Raw genomic sequence first — 23,370 nt, forward strand, 5'->3', positions numbered from 1 at the left:
TGGTTCATAGGGCCTTTGAAGGAAAGGCTTTGTGCAGTTAGGCCTTAAATCAAGCCCCAACCAGGAGCTATCCTTGCAGCTCAGTCAGGACCCAGAGCTGGTAGCACAAGTGGCCTCTGATCAGGTTCACAAACCTGCTGCAGGGGCCGGGCTGGCTTTGTTTGGTTCCTGTAATTCAAGGCTTTTATTCAGCTATAAATCTACTCCTAAAGTCTGGGGCTTGGTAATGTGAGCCTCTGCTTTCCATCGGTGTCAGCTCAGATGCTTATCGAGCACTCAGCAGCACTCAAGGCTGGCAGCATCCCCTCTCCTACCCTTCTACTGCGTTGCTCCTCAAGGTGGGGAGTTGTGTTTCTTGTCACACACTGATAAAGCTGTGTCTGAAGCAAGGGCTGGCCGGGTACCTGCGCCCTGAGGCTGAGGGAATTGGCTGTATTTGACATTGTAAGACTCATTTGTGCCACAGGCATCAAGCCAAAGCCTCGATGCTGGAGCACTGCACCGGGCCAGGCACCCTGCTGCTGCAGAGGGAGGAGCAGCGCTCTTCTTCACCATATCCCCTCCAGCTTTTCTCCTTTCCTTCCTTTTTAAGGAAGAGGGATATTTCCAGTGCTTAATTACGAGGTTAGAGCTGGCACTGAATTACTCTCCACATACACAACATCAGCCTCTATAAACCCCTCTTCACAAGCAGAGTGACGGTGCTTACATCCCTATGGGGCTGGGATGGGATGAGTGAGGTGCCCAACGACTGTGGGGTGTACTGGAGGCACAGAGAGCAGTGTGGGTCTTGGCACTTGAGCCCTCTCACCCCCAGGCTGCTGAGATCCCTGAGAAATGGGGACACGGGACCTTTTCCTCTGGGAAATGAAAATCCTGCCTCCAATGGGCCATCACCCTCTCCCTCTCTCATTTGGCAGTGTTGTCCTCCTGTATCACAGACCTTGCCATGGATAAACATTACTGGGGAGCAATTCCCTGATCCAAAGGCTTTGGGCAGGAATATTCATTGTATGGATATGGATAATCATTCTTCAGGGATAATGGTTCTAGGATTCTATTATCTCTGTCCCTGCTGGGCTCCTTCTGGCAGCCACGCCGCTGTTGAGGGAATTGGGTGCTTGCTTCTAGCTAAGCACCCTCTTCCCCTCAGCCTACAGTTAAAGTTTGGAGCCTTCCATACATTCCAGTTATATTCCAGCTACCAACTGCTTGGCGCACTCATTTAAAGCAGTTAATGATTGCCCTCTTCTGGTTCGCCTCCATCACTGCTTCACTGCACTGCTGCTTTTCAATGGAGCTTAGTGCGAACCGAGTGCAGAGAACACCTCCACGTGTCCCGTCCCCCATTGCTCAAGGCTGACTTTGCCCAGTGACACACGAGGTGAGTGTTTGGTTTCCTGCTGCAAGCCCTCATTCCGATCCAGAATCCAGCAACAAAGTGCATTGGGTTTGAAGAAAACATTTATTGCCCAACGTGGGATCGCTTCCCTGTGCCCTGCAGCATTGGGGTACCCGGAGAAGGTGATGCTGTGACGGCAGCTGTGGGCTCCATCCATGGGCTGTTTCCTTTGTCAGCCTCCTCCATTTGACACAGCTCCTTCCAGGACAGCAATAACAGGATAGGTGATGGGCAATGCACCAGCAGGAGGGAATTTAGGGAAGAAAGCAACATTTCATCTGATTATACATCTAAGAGGACCCAGAGAAGCTATGGGCTGTCTGAATCATGGACACATTTGCTCAGCTGCTGAGCTGCTGATGGTGCCATTCTGGGGCAAAGCTGTACTATGGGGGGGCTCAGTGTGCTCTGAAGGAAACTGGGGTTCAAACCTCTTGGGAACTCAATATAAAGCTCATGCTCCCCTGGCTGTTGGGATTAGTGTGGTTGAAGTTCTCCTGATGCCTCAGGCCAGTGCAGCGGTACATGAATCACTGCTCTGATGCTCTGTTTGCATCCATCTCCTTCACCCTGATGATAAAGGTCCCCAAATCTCTGTATTTAACTGGTTTCATTTCACTCCTCAGGTGCCTCCTTTTGGCCAGGCACAAAAACCTTCTCTGCTGACTCCAATGGCACCAGGGATTTAAGGACAAACACTTTGAGCTTATTCCACCTTTCCCTCACTTACCCAGGTTTAAATGTGATCCAGAGGCTTCTGCAACGCCCTGATCAGCAGCTGCCTCCCGTTAACCTGAGGGAGCTGGGTTCTGCTCCCCAGGTGCTGCCCATTGCCTATAATGGAGAGACCTGCCCCTGCCCCACTGTGAGCATCTCATCTCTCCATGTGCCCCGGGACCCATAGCGACAGTGCTAAAGGCAGGTCCTTGAGGTTGGGGGTATTGGGGGTTCTGGTGGGTCCAGCCTGGCTGCTTCCAGTGGGGTTTGGGCACCTCTGGAAGCTCAGAGTCTCCCAATGGGGATGAGGAGATGGAGAACAGGAAAAGGCAGGAGGTTTTTCACACTCATTTTGTAAGGGACTGGTCGTTTGTAGGATAAAATGCCCTAAATCAGGCTGCAGAGGTCCAGTTAATGTTACATGTTTATGTCTGATGTTAATTAATGTCCATTGAAGCCTATTAATGCTAAGCAGTTAGTATTTTGATGGAAAAACTGAAGGAAAAGGTCTGGTTTTGTGGGATTGGATGGTGTTGCCTCTGTCCTGATGGGGTTGGAAGCTCAGGGCTGGATCCCAAACCCAAAAGAAGCCTCTGTGCTGGGGTGGGAGGAGAACTGGCTTGTGCAGCCTCCCTGAACCCCATTAGCATCCAGCCAGGCTGGGAACCTGCTCATCCCACCTTGGGGTGCAGGAAAAGCAAACCCCAACCTGGAAACAGCCTGAGGTTTGGGTGATGGTGCCTTTGTCTGAAGTGGGACCACGCAGGGCACCAGCCCCTCCTGCCCCTTGCTGCATCCTCCAGGAAGGGGGGGCTTTGCTTTGGGAGGCAAAATCAGGAATTTCAGGGCCCAAATCCCATCCTTTAGCTGTTTTTCCCATTGTGGGACAGGTTTCCCACTGGAGATGCTCAGGTGCTGGGATTTGCTTTGGGGATTCATGTATCGATGCATGTGTGTGTATTTTAACCCACCATCACTGCTGAAGCAACACTGTGTGTATTTAGCCCCCTACATCATTTCCACCACCTTAAAAGCCTCTCTCCAAGAGCCTGGTTTGGTGGCTGGAGCTATAACTGGGGGTCTTGGCTCTGCCCATCCATGGGCAGCCACGTACCCTTCTCCATGGCGCGTACACGATCCCCTCTTCACTCAGCCCCAGGCACTTGGCTTGGGTCTTGAACTCTTCCCGTTGGGCTCTGCTCATGCTCAGGTTTCTGGCTGGAAAAGGAGAAGCATTTACCAGGCATTAAACATGGACCAGAGGCCTCGGTGCGTGCCGCATCCCTGCCCCGTGCTCCCACCGCTGCTTGCTGTGCCCATGGTCCCTATGGGGGTCTCTCATGGTGAATACACCGGAACAAAACCAACTTGGGCATCACTTTTTAACCATCTCCCCAGTCAGCTCTGGTCCTGTCTGCTTAAAGGGGTTGCAGAGTACTCTGATGCTCCCATTGGGAAGGACTGAGGATGGAGGCAGCTCTCTGTAAGTGCCTTCAGACTCTTAAGCAACAGCTTTGCAGCTTGGAAGGGCATTGGGAACCCTTATCAAGCCCTACAATGCTGCTTTATGGGGTTGTGATCAGATCAGCTTTGCCTGCCCTGCAAAGCCACGTGCTCTGCCCTGGGAGGCATGTACTGGTAAAGCAAGATTGGCTTGAAAACACTGAGATTTGACAACGACATCGATGCTGAATTGTGTTTGCTTCCTGGTCTTGGAATGCTCATGGTGTCAATGGGTTTTGTCTTTAACTTGCTCGTTCTCCTCTGCCAGGAGATTTGGGGTTTCAAGGGGTTTGTCAGTGTTCCTGTGACCCCTGGAGTGGTGGCCTCAGGGAAATCACTGTTGGTAAAGCCAAGCTGCTGCGTGGTTTTAGCTCATAATCCTATGTGTGTGTTTTGGTGTCCCACAATAGCTCAAAGTTAGGATGGGGTTTGCGTACCATAGAGATACAGCCCCGAGTACGTCCTTTCCCTCTGCAGCTGGTACTGGATGAGTAGAACATCTTCAGAGCTGAGCTCCATCAGTGTCCCCACAGTCTGCTGGGTCTTGGCTTGGAGAGAATAGCATCAGGTTGGGAACAGCCACAGCATCCAGGTGCTCAGTGCTGGAGCAGCGATAAAACCCAGCCCAAGGATGGGCAATGCCAGGACCCAGCCCTTAGCAATGGGTGAGGACAGATGTCCTGTATAGGGCGAGATATTCTGGGTTTGAATTCTACTTGTTCAATGTGGGTCTGGGATGTGAAGGAGGCAGTCACCAGCTCCTGTCCCATCATTGCAATGTGCTGATGGCATCGCCCATTGGTGCTTGGGGTAGGGCTGGTGCAAGCTGTATCCTGGGGGTCTTGCAATTCCCACCCCAAATGGCTCACCCCATGTCCCTGGTGAGGAGGAAACAGTTCAGAACATGAGGCTTCATTGATTCACTAAACCTGCCTTAAATGTTCCCCCCTTTCCCCAAGGGGTTGTGGGGTAACTTCATAAAGGAGACATGGGGATGGGAATGGGTTTGCTCCTTGGTTCTGGTATGGCATTGCTTCCTAGGGTTTAGTGATGGCAGGGTGTCCCTGGTGGGGGCATTTGGAATCCACTGAGGATTCAAACAGACACAGCAACCCAATGCATTGGATGATGCACAACATGGTCATGGGCCCTTTGGGTGTCTCATCCCATCCAAACCCCACCGGTGCTGCTCACCCTCCTTCACCAGCGTGGTGTTGCCATCAGTGATTTCCATGTAGGTGGAGTTGTTGGTGAGACATTGGTCCCCCCTGGGGAGAGAAACAGGAGGAGGGTGATGGAGGAATGGGGAGCAGAGACCCCTTCCTTAGATCTAAATGAAGAGGGTGAGGAGGAAGGGGGATGGAGGAGCACACACGGAGCATCCATGGAGCCGTGCTCCTATCTCCTGCTGGAATCACTGCAGCGCATAAGAGATGGGCAGGGACCGGGGGGTGCCGCTTACACAGCCACGCTCTGGGTGATGGGCAGCTCCTGCTCGCTGGCACCAGGCTCCACATGGAGGTACCCGTGGTCGATGAGCAGCATCTCCAGGAGGTGCCGGGGGAGCTGGGCAGCGCCGGCCACGTACAGCCACGTCCCCAGGAGCTGCAGGGACACAGGGGCAGCGCAGTGAGAGCTGTGGGTGCGCGGGGGGCAGGTCTGCACCCCCCCGTGGTACCCTGCTGTTCGTGACCTCTGCTTCTCGCCCTGCATTGGCAGCAAAGCGAAACCCGTGCGAACAAACGGAGGTGGAGGGGGGGGAATGGCTGCATTGGATCGGGAATGGTGCTGGCTGTGGGTGTCCCAGTGCCCTGTGCTGCCGTAAGGGACTCACCCCAAAACCACCCCCCAACCCTCCTTGCTTTGAGGTCCCCACTGGGGGAGCACTGCGTGAGTCGAGGTGCTTCGGGAAGCAAACGCTTCCCATTGCTGCAGAGGCGGTGCTGAGGCTCCCCCCCCCCCAGGTGAGAAGGGGGGAAAGGGAGGTTTCCCCTTCCCCACGGCACACGGGGGCTGTGCACAGCACCACGGCCTCACTGCATCCCCCCCATCGGCTCTCCCCTACCTTGGCTGCGGTGCTGTTGTCGGGGCGCAGGGCTCCGCAGGGGGTGGCGGCTGCGGGCAGCAGCGAGGCGAGGATGAGGATGGGGATGAGGATGGGGATGGGGATGGGAGCAACCCCGGCCATGGCTGCGGCCGCCTGGGAGCGAGGAGCCCAGGGCACACGGACGGGTTCGCTTCGCTGCTTGTGGGACAGGACGGGAGGGCTCAGCTCTGCGCTGGTGACGCAATGGGCACCTAGCGGGGACTTTGCTTTACCCTGCCCGAGGGGAGCCTGAGCTGAGCTCTTAGGCAGAAGCTCTTCCCTGTGAGGGTGCTGAGGCGCTGGCACAGGGTGCCCAGAGAAGCTGTGGCTGCCCCATCCCTGGCAGTGCTCAAGGACACAGGGGCTTGGAGTAAGCTGCTCCAGTGGAAGGTGCCCCCATCCCTATCCCCCATGCAGGGCAGGACCTGCTCTCTCTCCTGCCTTTGTTTCTCTTTGCCTTTCCCCTTCCGATGTGGAGCCTCCCCAGGACCCTCACTCTGCCCCTTGGTGATGTTTTCCCCCAATCTCTCCCCCTATTTCTGCTCAGAGACACCCAGGGATAGCACAGCATCACCCCACATCACCCCAACCCCTGTGCAAGCCCCTGGTGCAGGCAGAGCCCCATAGGGTTTAGCTTGAGGATTCAGGGTGGGATGCTGAGGTGCTAAAAGCACCTTGATTGAGTCCTCGTGGAGGAGACCCAAGGGGTTCGGATGGGGGGTGCTCACATCCTGGTGCCCCGTAGTAGGGGGGAACCACTGGATGGGGTGGCCAAGGGGATCCTGTGCCACCATGGGGCTGGTGGAGGGATGAGCATCTCTGTGCCCACTGCCGTGATCAGGGTTTTGTATGGGTCTTGTCACCCCTCTCAGTGGGGTTGGAGGTGCAGCATCCTGGGCAGGGCAGGCAGGAGGGGTCCCATGGTCCCAGTGAGGATGCAGCAGGAGCAGCAGGCATTGTAACATGGGTTTATTGTGGGTCCAGGAGAGAGCAGGGAACGGGGTGTGCTTCATCCAGGAGGAAAACCAAAGCCTCAATAGAAAGTCCTGAGGCTGGGCTGGAGCTGGGGTGTCCCCATGGGGGGACCGGAGGAGGATGAGGATGGAGTGGCCCATGGGGGTTATTTCAGCTGTGGCTCTGCATCTCCTTCACCCTTCTTCTCCCAGGGCAGGGGACAGGCATCCTGTGGGATAGGAGAGAGCATCCATCCATGCCCCTTGCCCCAGAGAATCAGCAATGACCAAGGTGGATGCTCGGGGAGGAGAAGGTGGGGATGGTCCCCCCACCATGGTGGGGAACTGCTCACCCATCCCGCCCTGTATCCCCATCGCATCCGATGGCAGGAGCTGGTGCAGGGCTGGTGCTCACCCACCCCGGGGATGGGTCCGTACCTTCTCAGAGGTCATGAAGATGTCCTCCTCGGTGAGGCCCAGGCAGTGCAGGTGGGATCTGAACTCCTCCAGCTGCTCCTTGCTCACGTTGGGCGTCCGTGCTGTGGAGAAACGGGGGGCAAAAAGGGGAAGGGGGAGAAATAGGGAGGTTTGGGGGTGCTTTGCTTCTTGGTGGTACCCGTAGTGCAGATGGGGAGCTGTCTGCATGCCCACCCCTTGCTGTATCGGAGGTGAAGGGGCTTTTTGCTCTGCTTGTGAGGGCTGGGAATACCCACATCCATCAATACACCCCTTTGTGAGGGTTGGGGATGCCCATCCCCATTGATGTGTCCGGGGCCAGGGATGTGCCCCAGGGATCCCCGGGCAGCATCCGCTCACCTGAGAGGCTCAGACTTGGGAACTCATCATTGAGATGGTTGAGGATCAGCAGGTCCTTGTCGCTTTGGATCAGTTTGGCCATGGCAAACACTTGGTCATCGACTGGAAGGCACAGAGAGAGCGGGGTCACCCATTGGTGAGCATCACCCCGTGCTGGGGCTGCTCACCCCCTTTATCCTCATCCCAGTGGGGACCAGCCTGGTCCCCAAGCACTGCTGTACCCATTGCATGGGGTGGAAGAAGCCTCCCATCCCCTCCAGACATGGTTTTAGGTGGAAAGGGGCCTGATGCCAAACACTGTGGGGCAGAAGCGGGAGGGTGCAAGGTGTGGCTGTGTCACTGTCCCCATGTCCCATCCCATCCATCGCAGCCGGGGCCTTACCATGCGCCAAGGTGGAGTTGTCCCGAAAGACCAGGACCTTGCTGGTGTTCCTCTCCACGCACGTCTCATTCCTGCAGGGCAGAGGGCTCAGATGGGACAAATCCTTTCCCCCCCAAACTGCCCTCCCCAAGGGGTTCAGGACCCGAACCCACATCCCTTGGGGATGGGGATGCTGGGGAGGGGTGAATCCCATCCTTACAGACGCATGATTTCAGTGGTGCTGAGCTCGTCCTCGTGGCTGCTGGGAGAGAAGGAGAAAGCCGCGTGCTTCAGGGCTCTCAGCTCCTCCAGGTGAGGCGGGTACCGGGAGGCACCGGCGATGTAGATCCAGTGTCCCAGGAGCTGTGGAGGGGAGCAGAATGGGGCTGGTTTGGGGTGATGGGGGGGGTCCGTGCTGGAGCACCGTGTGAGTGAAAGCATCCATTGCACCCTGCTGTGCCCCAGTGTGTGACTGCCCCAGGTAGGATCCAGCCCTGGGGTTTGTGCCCTCCTTGTTCAAGTGATGCTCCAGCTCTCTGTATGGCCAGCGTGTGCCTGCAGTGCTCTGTGCCTGGTGCTCCTTGCTTTCCTCCCATTAAACATCCCCAAACCCTGTCCATGCAGTGAAGGGTTGTGTGGATGGAGACTCCCTGACGCTTGAAGGGCTCACAATAGAACGGCAGCACAGGAGGGATGGTGCTGCGCAGCCTGATTTGAGTGGGGGCATGGAAGCAGGAGCCACCCACAGGTGCCCTGCTCATGAGGTTATGGGATCAGAGCTGCAAGGCTTCACTTCTTGGTAGGGAAACCAGCACTGAGCTGTCAGTTGGGTCCATAACCTCCCCTTGCACCCAGGGATGCTGATAGGAAAGGACCGGTGCTTACCCCAGGGATGCTGATAGGAAAGGACTGGTGCTTACCCCAGGGATGCTGATAGGAAAGGACCAGTGCTTACCCCAGGGATGCTGACAGGAAAGGACTGGTGCTTACCCCAGGGATGCTGATAGGAAAGGACCGGTGCTTACCCCAGGGATGCTGATAGGAAAGGACCAGTGCTTACCCCAGGGATGCTGATAGGAAAGGACCGGTGCTTACCCCAGGGATGCTGATAGGAAAGGACCGGTGCTTACCCCAGGGATGCTGATAGGAAAGGACCAGTGCTTACCCTAGGGATGGTGGCATTGTCGAAGGTGACCGGGATGAGTGGGGCACAAGTTGGGGATGCGAGGGTGAGCGGCAGCCCCAGGAGGAAGAGGAGGCCGGGCAGCATCACTGGGCTGGATGGGAGGAGGCTCCTGCACTGACCGGCTGCTGCCTGGCTCTGGCCCTTATATACAGCACCTGCAAACGTGGCCATCGCCAGCCCTGATGTGCTTGTTCAGCTGCAGGGCTGTTTGCTCAGCTATGAGGCAATACCACGTGGAGGAAACTGAACCTGTAAAGAGGGGAAAACCCAACCCCTGCTTTCACCAATGCAGGCTTTGGTGCATGGAAACTGCAGTTTTGGGGGTGCCTCTTTACCCAAATGGCTCCTGGATGTGGCTTTCCCCCACAGGGCACATAACCACCCATGGTGGAGGCTGGAGGTGGCTGCTCTCTCCCATGGGTTTGGGTCTGCATCCATGCGGATGCTGCTGGGGATGGGGTGATGAACGGGTGCTGTGTGTGTGTGCGCAGCAGGGTTGTGCCCTGGACAAGGTGGGAGCCCTTGGAATGGGAAGGACCTGGAGCTGCTGGGATGAGTGCAGAGGAGGTCACAAGGATGGTGAGGGCTGGAGCAGCTCTGCTCTGGAGCCAGGCTGAGAGAGCTGGGCTGGGGCAGCCTGGAGAAGAGAAGGCTCCTGAAGGGGAGACCTTAGAGCAGCTCCAGTGCCTAAAGGGGCTGCAGGAAACCTGGAGAGGGGCTTGGGACAAGGGCCTGTAGGGACAGGCCAAGGGGAATGGCTTGAACCTGCCCGAGGGGAGACTGAGCTGAGCTCTTAGGCAGAAGCTCTTCCCTGTGAGGGTGCTGAGGCGCTGGCACAGGGTGCCCAGAGAAGCTGTGGCTGCCCCATCCCTGGCAGTGCTCAAGGCCAGGTTGGACACAGGGGCTTGGAGCAAGCTGCTCCAGTGGAAGCTTTAAGGTCCCTTCTCACCCCATCCAGGCTGGGATTGCACGAGCTCAGTATCTAACAGCTTAAACCTAATGGAACCCGATTCCCTCTCTGCAAAATTACTCAGATAAACATAAACCATAAATTATATCCTGACAGCAGCTGGGAGCAAGAGGGGAAAGAAGAAAGAAAGAGAAAGCCAAGCTGATGTTTTTCACATGAAGCCCAAATCACATCTCATTGCTCCAAGCTGATTGGAAACCCATCTTCTCCTTGCTCCAGGGCCCCAGCCTCACACTAAAGCCTCATCCCTGCCACCACCGACCCCTCACACCCCATCACACTGCACACTATGGGAGCTGCCAGGGCTGGCCCTGGGTTGCATCAGGAGCAGCGGGAAGCGGCCATGCTCTGTTTGCTCATCCCATGGTGCTGCCCTTCCCGGCAGTGCTGCTGGGCATGGTAGGGTGATGGGTGCGGGGTGATGGGTGTGGGGTGATGGGTGCGGGGTGATGGGTGTGGGGTGATGGGTGCGGGGTGAATGGGTGCTGGGTGCTGGGTGTGGGGTGCTGGGTGCTGGGTGCTGGGTGCTGGGTGATGGGTGCGGGGTGCTGGGTGCTGGGTGCTGGGTGCTGGGTGCTGGGTGCTGGGTGCTGGTGCTGGGTGCTGGGTGCTGGGTGCTGGTGCTGGGTGCTGGGTGCTGGGTGCTGGGTGCTGGGTGCTGGGTGCTGGGTGCTGGGTGCTGGTGCTGGGTGCTGGGTGCTGGCGCTGGGTGCAGGGTGCTGGGTGCTGGGTGCTGGGTGCTGGGTGCTGGGTGCTGGGTTGGGGTGCTGGGTGATGGGTGCAGGGTGCTGGGTGCTGGGTGCGGGGTGCTGGGTGCGGGGTGCTGGGTGCTGGGTGATGGGTGCAGGGTGCTGGGTGCTGGGTGCTGGGTGCTGGGTGCGGGGTGTGGGGTGCTGGGTGCTGGGTGCGGGGTGCTGGGTGCTGGGTGCTGGGTGCGGGGTGCGGGGTGCTGGGTGCGGGGTGCTGGGTGCTGGGTGCTGGGTGCGGGGTGTGGGGTGCTGGGTGCTGGGTGCGGGGTGCTGGGTGCTGGGTGCTGGGTGCGGGGTGCGGGGTGCTGGGTGCTGGGTGCTGGGTGCTGGGTGCTGGGTGCTGGGTGCTGGGTGCAGGGTGCTGGGTGCTGGGTGCGGGGTGTGGGGTGCTGGGTGCTGGGTGCGGGGTGCTGGGTGCTGGGTGCTGGGTGCTGGGTGCGGGGTGCAGGGTGTGGGGCGCTGGGTGCTGGGTGCGGGGTGATGGGTGCAGGGTGCGGGGTGATGGGTGCGAGGTGCTGGGTGCTGGGTGCTGGGTGCGGGGTGCGGGGTGCTGGGTGCAGTGCGATGGGTGCTGGGGCCAGGTCAGCTTTGGCCTGACCCGTGTGATCCGGTCACACACAGCTCCTGTGGGCAGGGACACAGCAAACACGGCCCGTGCATAAATCACTGCGCTCCATTGTGAGGTCGGGACTGGAGCAAACAAAACCACTTGCAGAGAGATCCTGCCTTCAAAGGGGGTGTAATGTCTTAACGCTGCTAAGAGCCCAAACCCACTGCATTGGTTGTTCCCTGTTTTTGCCCCATCCCCAGCCAGGCTTTGCTTAACAGTTATTTCAGCCTGCTTTAATTACTTACAGTAATTAATTACTCTATGGTAAGTAATTCATCAGCTGTGTGTGTTAACAGCATCCGCAGCCCAAAAGCCCCTTTATCTCTGCAGCACTAGGATGAGACAAGCAACAAGCACCACAAGGCTACCAGTGCACAACAGGGAGCTCAGCTGGAAAGGACAAAACCCCAGTTTCACAGCTTAAAGGGCCCCATGATCGTGCTGTGGGGCTGGCATTGGCAGCACAGGACACTGGCACCGCTGGGAAGAGGAAGGAGACTGTGCAGGGGGTGTTTTGATTTTAAACAGTGCAGCTTAGCCTCAGAAAACAGGGAATGGTTTGGGTTGGAAGGGACCTCAAAGCTCATCCAGCTCCAAACCATGGGCACCTTCCACTGGAGCAGCTTGCTCCAAGCCCCTGTGTCCAACCTGGCCTTGAGCACTGCCAGGGATGGGGCAGCCACAGCTTCTCTGGGCACCCTGTGCCAGCGCCTCAGCACCCTCACAGGGAAGAGCTTCTGCCTAAGAGCTCAGCTCAGTCTCCCCTCGGGCAGGTTCAAGCCATTCCCCTTGGCCTGTCCCTCCATCCCTTGTCCCAAGCCCCTCTCCAGGTTCCCTGCAGCCCCTTTAGGCACTGGAGCTGCTCTAAGGTCTCCCCTTCAGGAGCCTTCTCTTCCCCAGGCTGCCCCAGCCCAGCTCTCTCAGCCTGGCTCCAGAGCAGAGCTGCTCTTTGGGGGGTGATGCACAGCAGTGGGGAGCCATCAGCATCCCAGCCTTGTGCATTTGCATCCTGCATCCCGCTGAGGGCTGCAGGCTCCCCAGGGCTGTCAATGTTATCATGCTCAAGAGTGGAGTTTTTCTGCCCTCATTGCCCATTCATCTTCCCACAAAGAAGCAAATAAACCCACAGCAGCCCCGTTTCATTGCCTCAGTTTTAAATATTTATTAAAAGTCCAAAAAAAAAATTAAAAAAAGAAAAAAAAATATAAAAAACAAGCTTTAATGAGAACAAACAGGAGCTGATGGCAACAGAGGGACAAACCCAGGGGTTGTGTGTGTGTGTGCAGGGGAAGGCAGCAAGCGGGCAGTGAGTGATGGTGATTTCAGCCTGGGGGTACCGGGGCGAGCCAGCCCCTAGGGTGAGGTATTCCTGAGCCAAGGCAGGGCTGCGTGGAGGGTGAGGTATATGGGGCCGATGTGGTTTAGCCTTCTCCGATGGCTGTTGGGAAGCCACCAGCAGGCAGTAGTTAATGGGGAATGAATGCACAAAGAGACTCACAAATAACTTCTTTTTTTCTTATTTTTCCTCAAAAAAATAAAATCCATAGTCCGTAAGAGACACGAAAACTCCATCCAGGCGCTGAAGCGTTTCTGATACAGTACGGCTCCGATTACATCAATATTATTCCTTATATAGAATTAAAGATTACCATAATTAACCTCTTTAAAAACCAAACAAAAGAAAAAAATCCTCCAAATTTACATATAAAGACTAAAATTTTCTACAAAACTGAACAGAACCAAACCCCTCCAAGCCCGGCTGGGTTCTGGAACAAGGAACCACGGCGGCAGTCTTGGCAGAGGGGCCAGACCGAAGGGTTAAATACGACCTTAGACCAGGGAACACGAGCTTAGAGCAGAGGGAGTTGCATGATAACGGGACTCAAATACAGCTCTCTCTGAGGCTCAGGGCTTGCAGCCCTCACTCCCCTCCCAAAGCAGTGAAGTGCTGATGAACCAGAAGTTAAAACAATCCAATTTGCTTTGAAAACACCCTTTGAACAAGTGATTTTTGGCATCCATGGGGACTAAAGGATCCCTTTAGAGGTGGCTGTTTCCTGATTTATCTATGGAGCATCACCTCATCCCCTCTTCATAGAGAGGCGGTCCCATGGGGTTCTATACTGGGGGTCTGTGGCACGACACGGTAGCACCTTCACAACTTTAAATAAAGTCATATATATAAAACAAGACACTTTGTTAAGAGCACCAGAGATTTCACAGTGAGAGGTAGAAACAAAGCAGACGAGCCCATCCTCTCTCTTATTTTAGCACCAATCTCTTCCCCTCTCCTCCTTCCATTCCCCCCTACTCGGCATCGGGACTCTCCCTTATCCCAGCGCCGCGCATGAGGAGGGATGCTGGTTAAACATGGAAAGGAGGAACCTAGTTTATTATATATTTTTTTTTCTCTTTTCTTTTTTCTTCTTTTTTTTTTGTTGCTTTAAATAATATAATATATATATTTTGTTTCTTTCTAATATTGCACATCAAAATGCTTCCGGTACACAGAGCAGCCAGACTCAACTCGCAGCTCCGCCTGGGAGACCTGATGCAGCACGTGGCCATCCAGAAGGCGACAAGCTCTGAGAGGGAAGCTTTATCCTTTTAATCACTTTTCAATGGCAAGAGCATTTGGTAACTCAGGAACCAGGGAAAACAAAGGGGGTTTAGGGTGGGGGGAACCCCCAAAACAACCCACGCTGCGAGCTGCTTGAGGTTTCTCTCTGTTTTCTTTGGTCATGGGAAAAGCTTTGTGTGTGGAACCGCTGGCAACATCTGGATCCCTTTTCATCGTCGCATCCCGACTGATACCCGCTTCCCCTTCGCCCTTGTTATTCCTCCTTCCAACACCCTGCTGAGTTCAGTAGATCACGGGTTCTTTGAGACCAAAGGCTAAGAGCAAGAGTTGACCCGAAAGACACAGCCCCGCTGTTCTTGCTGCAGAGAGGTGGGAGAGCCTGTGTAAAGGCATAGGCCAAACGTGGGGTCAAAGCCTTGGAGCCCGGTTTCTGTGGCTTTGTTCAAAGGAAGCACACAGGGCCGACCTCGAGGTGATATTGCTTTCCTGGCTCGGATGGAGGGAGGTTGTAGATGTTGACAATAGGCAGCTGCTGAGGGTCCTGTGTCCGAAAGGAAAAGAGAGTCCGATGCCAGCGTCCATCCTTGATCTGTGCAGGGTGGAGGGACAGAGAAAGAGCTGTTTAATTGGGGTATGGATAACAGAATGGTTTGGGTTGGAAAGGACCTTAAGATCATCCAGTTCCAACCCCACTGCTGGAAAGGGGTGCGTTTCTGAGGTATAAGGTAGAAAAGCCCTGCGGGTGATAAGGGACTGCCCTTTGGGTTGAGAATTAGAGAGCACTTTGGGGATCCTTTTTGCAGGTCAAACTGAGCTTGAAACGGTACCCCCCAAACACAACCCCTAATGAAGTGAGCCCAAATACAGACACAGAGCTACTGACTCTGGGCAAGATCCAAGGGGCAATTCCCCCTTCTACCATCTATCTGCTGACACACATGACACTTAACTTTGGAACTGAATGTTTTGCTTTCTATTTGAAGGCTTAGCTACTTAACAGGAGCTGCTCTAGCACCCTGGGCTGGAAAACTAGTGGTGAACAGGTAAACTAGACCCGTCCCCCTTCTTTTTGATGGAATAAGCAGCACAGGTACAGCTTGAGCCTTGCAGAATGGGTTCAACGCGCATCTCCATCCCTCCCCTCTCTTGCAGCAACTCACCCTGCAGTCATCTGCTGCCACCTCCGGCTTGAGCTGCCCCCGTGCCCCAAACATCTGCCCATTCCAGGCCCGGAAGCGCACGGCGTTATCCGTAGGCTCCGAGGAGGAGCCGTCGCGCCAGACGGAGGTGTTGAGGCAGTGGATGGTGATGTGCTGCACCGCCTCCGAGCTCAGGAGCCGCAGGAAGTTCATCTGCACTCTGCCCACGTCGAAATCCAGCTGTGAATGAATGGGATAGAGGTGTTAGGGGAACCCCTGGAGCGGGGCTGGAGCGTCAGTGTGTGGTGTAAGAGTAGAGGTGGTCCCTGTGCTCTGGATGTGCAGGGCTGGGTGAGGTCTATGGGCATTAAGGCCAGATGCCAAGTCAATGTGGACAGTTTCCCTATGGACACAGCAGCTCCTTTATTGAGAACAGTCAGGTCCTTAAGGGATAAGTCGCTATCATTAGGGACTGTAGTGACAGGACAAGGGGTAATGGGTTAAAACTTAAACAGGGGAAGTTTAGATTGGATATAAGGAGGAAATTCTTTCCTGTTAGGGCGGTGAGGCACTGGAATGGGTTGCCCAGGGAGGTTGTGAATGCTCCATCCCTGGCAGTGTTCAAGGCCAGCTTGGACAAAGCCTTGGGTGATATGGTTTAGTGTGGGGTGTCCCTGCCCATGGCAGGGGGTTGGAACTGGATGATCTTAAGGTCATTTCCAACCCAAACCATTCTATGATTCTATGATAATAATGTAAACTTGGAATTCCAGATGCACTCCTTCAAAGAAGCGAAGCAGCAGGTTCAGTTCATCTGCAGGTGGACACCGGTATTGATACTGCTATTGTTATTACAGGAGCTTCCTCAGTAAAAGCCCTGGAGTTAGAAACCTGGATGTTTGAGCTTGACCTCAGTTTGTGACCAGGACATTAAATAATCCAACAAAGCATTTGGGAGCAGCGTGTTTGCAGAATTCCTGCCCTCTGTTTGGGTTATGGGTTAACCAAACACTGCTGGAAAAGCCCTGCTTTGTCTTCAAGAGTCAAGAGCTCTCTTGGGTATGGTTTTAAGCTGTGTGAGAGCAGTTCTGAATGTCACAGCTACACCAATTCCACCTCGAGGCAAAGCCAATGAGCTCTGCCATAGTGGGCAGTGGTGGTGCTCCGGGATGACACACTCCTGGGTAAACATTTCATAACAGTGTATGGGAAATGCCGTGCTGGGGTTGAGCTGTGTGTACCTTGGAGACGGTGATGGGGCTGAGACACGTCTGCCCACCACTGGTGAAGTTACAGGTGACCTGAATGGTGTCCGAGGAACAGCCGAGGTTTGGGTCTATCCAGTAGGTACCTGAAGAAACAGAGGATTTGGGGGTTTTAAAGAACACTTTATCTTTAATGTGATGAGAAAAGGTACGTTGTAATATCTGCATTACTGCTCCCATGGGAGGAGACCAGTTTGGACCATGTGAATTTGCCCTATGAAGGATGCAGCCATCGCATGCTCAGGGCTTCCTACCATCGTTCATCTTCTGTTCACAGTTCATGAGGTCTCGACAGATGCGTGCGGGGTTTTCCTTGGTTCCCAGGGGTCTCTTGATGCTCTGAATGAGGTTGCTGAGGTAGTGTAGTGTCTTAAAGATCTCCCCTCCGTGGTCCAGCATGAGGAAGTCTGGATGTTGGTAACCCTGGAGAGAGAAGGATGCAAAGTCAGGTGTGTCTTGGGGGGCACAAGATGCTGTAACCGTAAGGGTTTCTGCTTTATATGGGGCAAAATCAATGGGTCAAAGACAGGCTGTGTCTGGGATCCAGTGAACTTCATCCCATGCTCTCCTAAATGGGACATCTCTAAAGGGATGAGGTCTCAATCTTCACAAACGCAACACAACCGTATCCTTTAAAGGGATCTTTGCATGCACAAACCCCCAGATGTTCCATAAGAACAGCCTCAACCCACAGCTTTGTGTGTATAAACATTAGGCACACACAAAGAGCAAACAAAACCCTGACTGTTCCCATCAAAGACCGGTGAGTTCAAAAGGACTCTCCTACCTCTGTCTTGAGCGCGCTGTTCGAGTCGATCAGTGTCTGGAAAGCTGCCCCAAAGCTGTCTTGTTGCTAGGGTGGGGTGAAAGAGATGGTAACTGAGATTGTTAGAAGCTGCCCTCATGCAAGCAAATGCTTCTCAGTCTAGGGCTGTGATTCAAGCATTGCTCTGCATCTCTTGCTGGACCCGAGCGTGTATCTTCAGGCTCCCAGCAGCTCTTTCTGGATGTCCCATCAGCACCTTGGCTCTGCATCACTTATTATCAGCGTTAACAAACAGAGAGAAAACAGCAACTTACAAACGAGGCCGGAATTCCTGGCGGTCCCTAGGAATCAAAGCAGAAAAGGGGCATCAGCCAGAAGGATGGGCAATCACTGCTGCAAAGGTATTCACTCATGTTCATCCTCTTCCCCCTGGAGTCCCTCAATGCAGATGAGCGAGGGAGGCAACAATGCTCTCTCTATATAAGATACTTGGAGATGGTTTGGGCAGAAGCACAAGAAACACTGCTCCATTCACACACACGGGTTTGCATATGAGGAATGGGGCTAAGCTATAATTTCCAGTGAGTGAACAGTCCCTCTGGAGATGCAGCAGTAAATTTAACCTTGCTTCAATCATGTCTTTGAACCCTTTCCACATATACGTACCGGAGGGCCAGGGTGTCCTCGTGGGCCTGGAGGACCCTAAAGACACAGAGCGGCATCAGTTAGTGCAATACCTGCAGTGTACAGCTCTATTTCCCTGCTGGAATCCTCCAGGTTTCCGACATCTTATAGCATCTTCTCCCTCAAACCCTTCAGGAGACAGGAGGTGGTTTCATTTCATCCACCTCCCGACTCCGAGTGCATCCCTTGTTCCCAGCCTTTAGCTCTTTAGCTGTCATTAATGCCACATCCCCAGGTACTCATCACATCCCCTGAGTCCACAACTACCCACCCTGCAGCTTTCCATTTGCTAAAAGCAACTGCTTTATTTAAACATGAGATTTTAATCAGAAAAAGTGATTTCAAACACTTACCCTTGGACCTTGCAGACCCTGCAGAAGAAAAAGAAGGGAAGAAAAGGCAAAAGCTGTCAGAAGATGCTCATTAATGAACCAAAATCTCCATCTATTTCTATATATCTATATACATCTCACTGTGTGCTGTTCCTGAGGTGCCTGTGCGAGGGCTGGGTTCTGAACTGAAGAACAGTGGAAGCAGGGTCCAAACCGTCTACAGCAGAGAGGTTACAACAGGATGCTGATGGCCTCAACATCAGCAGATGCTCTAGATGCTCTGCTGTGTCCATGGAGGTGGAAAATGGGGAGCAAGGAGGGAGGCAGCACCCTGGCTGGTTAGAAACGTGCACTGGGATTTGGGTATCTGAGGGGTATTTGCTTATAAGAAGGCACAAACCAGCCTTCTGCACCGGCCACACACTGTGTGTGCTGGGATGCCTGGAACAAGCCACTGCATGCAGCAACAGCCACTGGTTGCCATAAGAAACAACCTGGAGAGCTAACCATCCGTGTAATGGGTAACAAGGAGGATGTATAACACGTATCCAGCATCCCCCCACATCTTCTGTATGGTGGGAACACCAAGATGCTGTGAGAAGGTAAAGAAGTCCATCACAACCACCACAAGAAGAGGGCCAGAGGAAGAGCAGAAGGCAAAAACATGCACTGGCACTGTTCCCTCATACAATGGGGACTGCACCCAGGCAATGATGCTACTTAGGCATGTCCCATACCCCTGGCCTGGGCAGCCTGTGCCTTTTTGAGCTGCCATTCACTGTGATTCGTTCCTGGTCATCATTAACATGATAAAGTGTTAGGTTTTGCTGTGGAACTGGGTTATGAAATGGGAATTTAAACAGCAGAGCAAGTGTATACGTGCACATGTGGATGTGCATGCACACACGTGTGTGCACACGTGTATTGGGGGGTGGGTGTTGTGTGTTGCCCTCACATGAGACTGATGCCACCGCACTGAGCCAGAGCCCATGTGGGTGCAGTGGAGCCTGGTGTGACTCTTGGCTGCTCAAGGAGAGGGGGACAGGACGCAGACCAGCACTTACCATGTCTCCACGGCTGCCTTTGTCCCCCTTGGGCCCCTGTTGAAGAACAGAGGGGGCTGTCAGTGACTGTTATTGACCTGCATTGCCAGGACGTGTTGCCACCCAGAAGCTCCTTGCAAGGACCCAAGTGCATCCCTAAACACATCAGCTCAGGTTCCTCTATTGCCCTGCTCATCCCAAGGCAATAAAATTGCCCATTACCGGATGTTTTGGCATTGTCTGTGTTCATCTTGCTGGGTTTCACCTCTGCCTCTGTACCAAACTGCTACACTTGGGTAGAGTTGCTCCTCCTGCAACTATATACACAGCCAGGGACTAAACCTGCCTTTCAAGCTGCTCATCTTAAAGACCATTTCATTTCACTCTTTACAACAGGGATTTACTCATGCTGGCTTCAAACATCTCAAACACTGCTTTAAAACACAGGTAGAAAAAGTGCAGACACTTACTGGGCTTCCCTTGGGACCCTGAATGCCAAGCGGACCAATAATTCCTTCCTTTCCCTAGGAAAGAAATGATAGGTGTGAACCATCACATGGGGACTGATGGTTTGCTTTTACCACGTCAGACTCAGTAAAGATGCTTCTCAGCAGCACGGCCATGGTATTTGGTGCAGCTGAAATAAGCTGTTTCAAACGCAGCTCCATAGACACAAACCCTCACAGTTTGGTGTCACAGCCCATGGAAAACCTCAGAAAGCCCAGGAATAGAAGGACCTCAGTGTAGCTGGAGCTGTCTGCACGATGCGTATAGCAGTGAGACTGTCTCCAAGGCAGAAGATACCCATGCAGTGAAGAGGGCACTGTGCTCCTTATAGCACCCTGGAGCCACATAGAAACAGAGGGGAGAAAATCCACCCAAAGCAAACAAACTGAAACCCACTCACCATGAGACCAGGAGGCCCACGGGGTCCCTGAATGCCTTTGAAACCGAGGTCTCCTGGGGGGCCCTGCAAGCAAAGAGGAGATGTCAGGTCCCATTAATAAACATAGCCCCTACGTTTATGTCCTTGCTGCACAGAGGTGCTGCCTCTTGCCTATGGGAATGGGAAAGTCCAGTTTCTTAACAGCTATTTCCCACTCCTGTTTTCCAACGGGAGCTTGGAGCACTCTGCTCTAGTGGAAGGTGCCCCTGCCTATGGCAGGGGGTTGGAACTGGATGAGCTTCAAGGTCCCTTCCAACACAAACCACTCTGTGATTCCATGATGCTGGAAACACAAGCATCTGAAAGATGTTCAGGTGGTGGGGAAAACAGCTCCAAGGTCTATTGAACAGCCCTTTCGCCTCTATCGTCTACTCATTTTAACGGGAATAAGCACCAACAAAGCAGATGCCAACTCCCACTCGATAAATGAAGATGTATTAACTAAAGGAAGTCACAACTCAATTTCAAGAGTTTCTGCAGAGCTGCTCATAAAGCCTTTGCAACAGCTATTGCATTGTCTGTCTCCAGTAAAGAGGGACTGGAAAGCCAACGGGTCACAGGACGGCCTCTTACCTTTGGCCCAAACATGCCTGCAATCCCTGGAAATCCTGCCTCGCCAAAGTCTCCCTGCAAATCACAGCCAAGACAAACACAAGGACAAAGAACAGTAAGTTCACACTGAACTGCAGGGCACCTGAAGGCATCTTCAGAGAGAGAAACCCATTGGTATTCTTCAGGCTAAGCAGGACCGACGAGAAAGAAGCATGAAGGGGGAATTACACAAACATCAGGCTGAAAACAACTCCAGAAGCTCTCATAGACTTGTAGATTACTTAGATCCCAGAATTAGCCTGTTTGCTCCCAAATGGAGGCCATGCCTACGCTATTTCTAGCCGATGCTTGTCTAGCTTGGACCACCATCAGCAGAAGCCAGATGGAGCATCTAGTTTGATACAGATCTTGTAAATTCATACTGAAAATAAACCATCCCCAAAGCCCTTTAAAACAAACTTTATTTCTGATCCCAACTGGGCTGACCTGTTAAAATATAGTTTCAAACTCATTCAAGCTGTCAAAAAAAGTGCATGTTCCTACAACATAACCTTGCTATCAAACCCAGGACAACCGTGCATATCCCCCCTAATCCTTTGTGCATATCCCCTTATCCTTTTCCTAGCCAACCCTGCAGGGAGTTTTGCTCTATTTAGTAGTAATAATAATAATACAATACTTGGAATGCCAACAAGCTCAGATGAGCACATCACGTGCACTCTGAGAATGAAAACCCCACAGTGGGTAGCATGTGCTTGCATAAACACCCTCATCTCACCACGTTTGAGATGCGTGAGCTTTGATATTCCTGGGCTTCTTAGATGTCAGAATGTGAAATGATCCAGTGCTAAGGGAAAGGGGTCAGAAACATGCACCAGATGATTCATGTAGGAACATCACGGATGGAAAAGGCTTGTTTGGCCTCGCGGCAGGACTGTGTGACCCATGCTGAATTGTACTTTATGGGGTGTTTTACAGTGTCTTGTTCAGCCCGGTTGTAAATGACTCAAGCGATGGGGTTTCCACCACCTCTATTACAAGGCTATTCCAGAGGCTGTCAAGAGAACTCAGTGTTAGCAGGATTTTTGCTGCCACAACAGTGAGAAACTGCTTGGCAAGGAAGGGCTTGGTTGGACTCGGTGGAGCGTAAGGAACTTTCCAGGGATACAGATTGATTTAACTGCCACTTTATGGATCCTGGAAAGGAAAACTGCTACTAACAAAGGACTAAGGTCTTTCCTGCAATAGCAGAACCAAGCAAGCCCTCTTTATATAGAGGAATTCCAGGCAAAAGTGGGGAGTCAGAATGGTTTCAATGCCATGGAGTCGTCTCAGTTAAGGGGACCCCATCACTATGCAGCCAGGTAGACAAAGGCAATACTGGGCAAATGACCCTACCACTTGTGGACACGAGGCAAAATGATGCTGCTGTTCTGTTGTTGGCTTGAACACTGCCATCACAGGGTTTTCTATGAAATATCCAAACAAGGATATTGTAATTGAGGTTGTTGGGGTTCATCTTGTCCCTCGTTTTGTGTTAGTCCCAATCTCTCTTTCCCTTGTTTTACACCTATGGCCTAACCAGACCCTCTGATGCTCATCCCCATCTAAATAGCTTGTATGCTGTCAATATAACCTCAGGATGATAAAGTGTGATGCTTCTGTGCTGAACAGGGCAATCCCATCAGCACAATAAGGAAAAGCAGGAAGGGTTTGGAGCCTGCCTTGGGGACAGGAGTGCGAATTCAGCTTGTACTTTGAGGCTAAAAACTGCACAGTGACACCCACTCCTGCACCTCCTGCATGTCCCAGCGGAGCTACAGAGCCTCCTTCCCACTCTTTGGGTGGCTCAGGGTGCCTGGTTCACCTCCTTCACTCCATACCTCCCATGGGATCCCACTGCGCTTATAACAGCTCTGATAAAGATACTGCTGAGGGTGTTTGAGATGGTTCTGCAGCCTGGCTGCCAGCACACACCATGGCCTGGAACCACAGGCATGAGGATGATGTGGACACTCATGTCGTCTTGGGGAGCACAGGCGTGGGTTACACATCCCTGCGCACAAGTGAGAAGGGAAATGTGCATGATGGAGGGAGCTGTGGTGATGCTCCAGCACTGACACACAACCTGGTTATGGGTTCATCCATAAAAGACCCTCCCAGGGTTCACCCTGCTATCCCAGCCTGTGGATCTGCACCCTTCCCTGCAGGAGACACCTTGGATTGAGGTCTGAGCAGCTCCATTCATCACTAACCGGTTGTCCCTTGGGTCCCGGATCACCGGGGCTCCCTGGAAGGCCTGTTCCTCCCGATGATCCTCGCTTCCCTGTTTGGCCGGTCTGTCCAGGCAATCCTCTTTCACCCTAAAAATAACAGGATTCAAGTAATTCCGAAGGACAGGAGCTAAATATAACAATGCTCAGCCAAAATAGCCATAGATGGAAAGCTGGGAAAGAGTGGCTCATCGGGACAAGGAATGTGGTTTCATCAGGAGATGCTGAGGCGGATTGCCGCAGGATGCATCAGTGACAGGCATGGCTTGGTCCCCTCCTGAGCTTCACACAGAGCATGAGCTTCAGCAGAGCTGTATTGCATCAGGGCTAAGGGCAGCAAAGGCACTGTTTGCACTTCCATGTGTTGCCTGTCCTGCCCTGGAGCTTCCCGTAATCTCTTGCCCCCTGCAAGTGATGATTAATCCATCTAAAACGC

The 23,370-nt window shown here is 53.4% G+C and overlaps 3 protein-coding genes across 4 annotated transcripts in view; all 3 read right to left on the bottom strand.

The window, feature by feature from the left end:
• Positions 1-1,446: 1,446 nt before the first annotated feature.
• LOC133211731 (alpha-1-acid glycoprotein 1-like) lies at positions 1,447-5,869 on the bottom strand. Of its 2 annotated transcripts, XM_061352315.1 has the most exons (6): positions 5,688-5,869; positions 5,085-5,227; positions 4,817-4,890; positions 4,060-4,170; positions 3,234-3,337; positions 1,447-1,600 (listed from the first exon to the last, which is right to left on the bottom strand). In XM_061352315.1, the coding sequence occupies exons 1-6, from the start codon at positions 5,808-5,810 to the stop codon at positions 1,466-1,468; spliced, it is 690 nt and encodes a 229-aa protein (XP_061208299.1). In that variant the 5' UTR covers positions 5,811-5,869; the 3' UTR covers positions 1,447-1,465. The 2 variants fall into 2 exon arrangements, with proteins under 2 accessions (XP_061208299.1, XP_061208300.1); XM_061352316.1 differs by lacking the exon at positions 4,060-4,170.
• Positions 5,870-6,789: 920 nt separating this feature from the next.
• On the bottom strand, positions 6,790-9,210 carry LOC133211984 (alpha-1-acid glycoprotein 1-like). The gene is made up of 6 exons (XM_061352926.1): positions 9,004-9,210; positions 8,059-8,201; positions 7,860-7,930; positions 7,478-7,579; positions 7,100-7,200; positions 6,790-6,891 (listed from the first exon to the last, which is right to left on the bottom strand). Exons 1-6 carry the CDS (start codon positions 9,193-9,195, stop codon positions 6,829-6,831), a joined length of 672 nt encoding a protein of 223 aa, XP_061208910.1. The 5' UTR covers positions 9,196-9,210; the 3' UTR covers positions 6,790-6,828.
• Positions 9,211-12,593: 3,383 nt separating this feature from the next.
• The window catches only part of COL27A1 (collagen type XXVII alpha 1 chain), a 163,869-nt gene continuing 153,092 nt past the window's right edge, over positions 12,594-23,370 (bottom strand). Inside the window, exons 50-62 of the mRNA XM_061352908.1 lie at positions 22,917-23,024; positions 20,683-20,736; positions 20,071-20,133; positions 19,634-19,687; positions 19,185-19,220; positions 18,142-18,159; positions 17,771-17,806; positions 17,419-17,445; positions 17,126-17,191; positions 16,593-16,761; positions 16,315-16,424; positions 15,095-15,313; positions 12,594-14,523 (exon numbers count right to left, since the gene is read on the bottom strand). Coding sequence (XP_061208892.1) covers positions 14,377-14,523; positions 15,095-15,313; positions 16,315-16,424; positions 16,593-16,761; positions 17,126-17,191; positions 17,419-17,445; positions 17,771-17,806; positions 18,142-18,159; positions 19,185-19,220; positions 19,634-19,687; positions 20,071-20,133; positions 20,683-20,736; positions 22,917-23,024 — 1,107 coding nt within the window. The 3' untranslated portion in view covers positions 12,594-14,376. The remainder of the gene's footprint in view (positions 14,524-15,094; positions 15,314-16,314; positions 16,425-16,592; positions 16,762-17,125; positions 17,192-17,418; positions 17,446-17,770; positions 17,807-18,141; positions 18,160-19,184; positions 19,221-19,633; positions 19,688-20,070; positions 20,134-20,682; positions 20,737-22,916; positions 23,025-23,370) is intronic.

This window comes from Neopsephotus bourkii, unplaced genomic scaffold (assembly GCF_033783945.1).
Source record: "Neopsephotus bourkii isolate Nb327-2 ecotype Australia unplaced genomic scaffold, CSIRO-AGI_Nbou_v1 NB_659, whole genome shotgun sequence".
NCBI lineage: Eukaryota > Metazoa > Chordata > Aves > Psittaciformes > Psittacidae > Neopsephotus > Neopsephotus bourkii.

Excerpts from the sequence above, each read along its gene's own strand:
- LOC133211731 (XM_061352315.1), bottom strand. The coding sequence starts at position 5,810 with ATGGCCGGGGTTGCTCCCATCCCCATCCCCATCCTCATCCCCATCCTC. Across the intron at positions 4,891-5,084 it reads ATCACCCAGAGCGTGGCTGT|GGGGGACCAATGTCTCACCA; the intron begins GTAAGCGGCACC and ends TTCTCTCCCCAG. Across the intron at positions 3,338-4,059 it reads CTCGGGGCTGTATCTCTATG|CCAGAAACCTGAGCATGAGC; the intron begins GTACGCAAACCC and ends CTCCTTTTCCAG.
- LOC133211984 (XM_061352926.1), bottom strand. The coding sequence starts at position 9,195 with ATGGCCACGTTTGCAGGTGCTGTATATAAGGGCCAGAGCCAGGCAGCA. Across the intron at positions 8,202-9,003 it reads ACAATGCCACCATCCCTAGG|CTCCTGGGACACTGGATCTA; the intron begins GTAAGCACTGGT and ends TCCCCTCCACAG. Across the intron at positions 7,580-7,859 it reads CAACTCCACCTTGGCGCATG|TCGATGACCAAGTGTTTGCC; the intron begins GTAAGGCCCCGG and ends TGTGCCTTCCAG.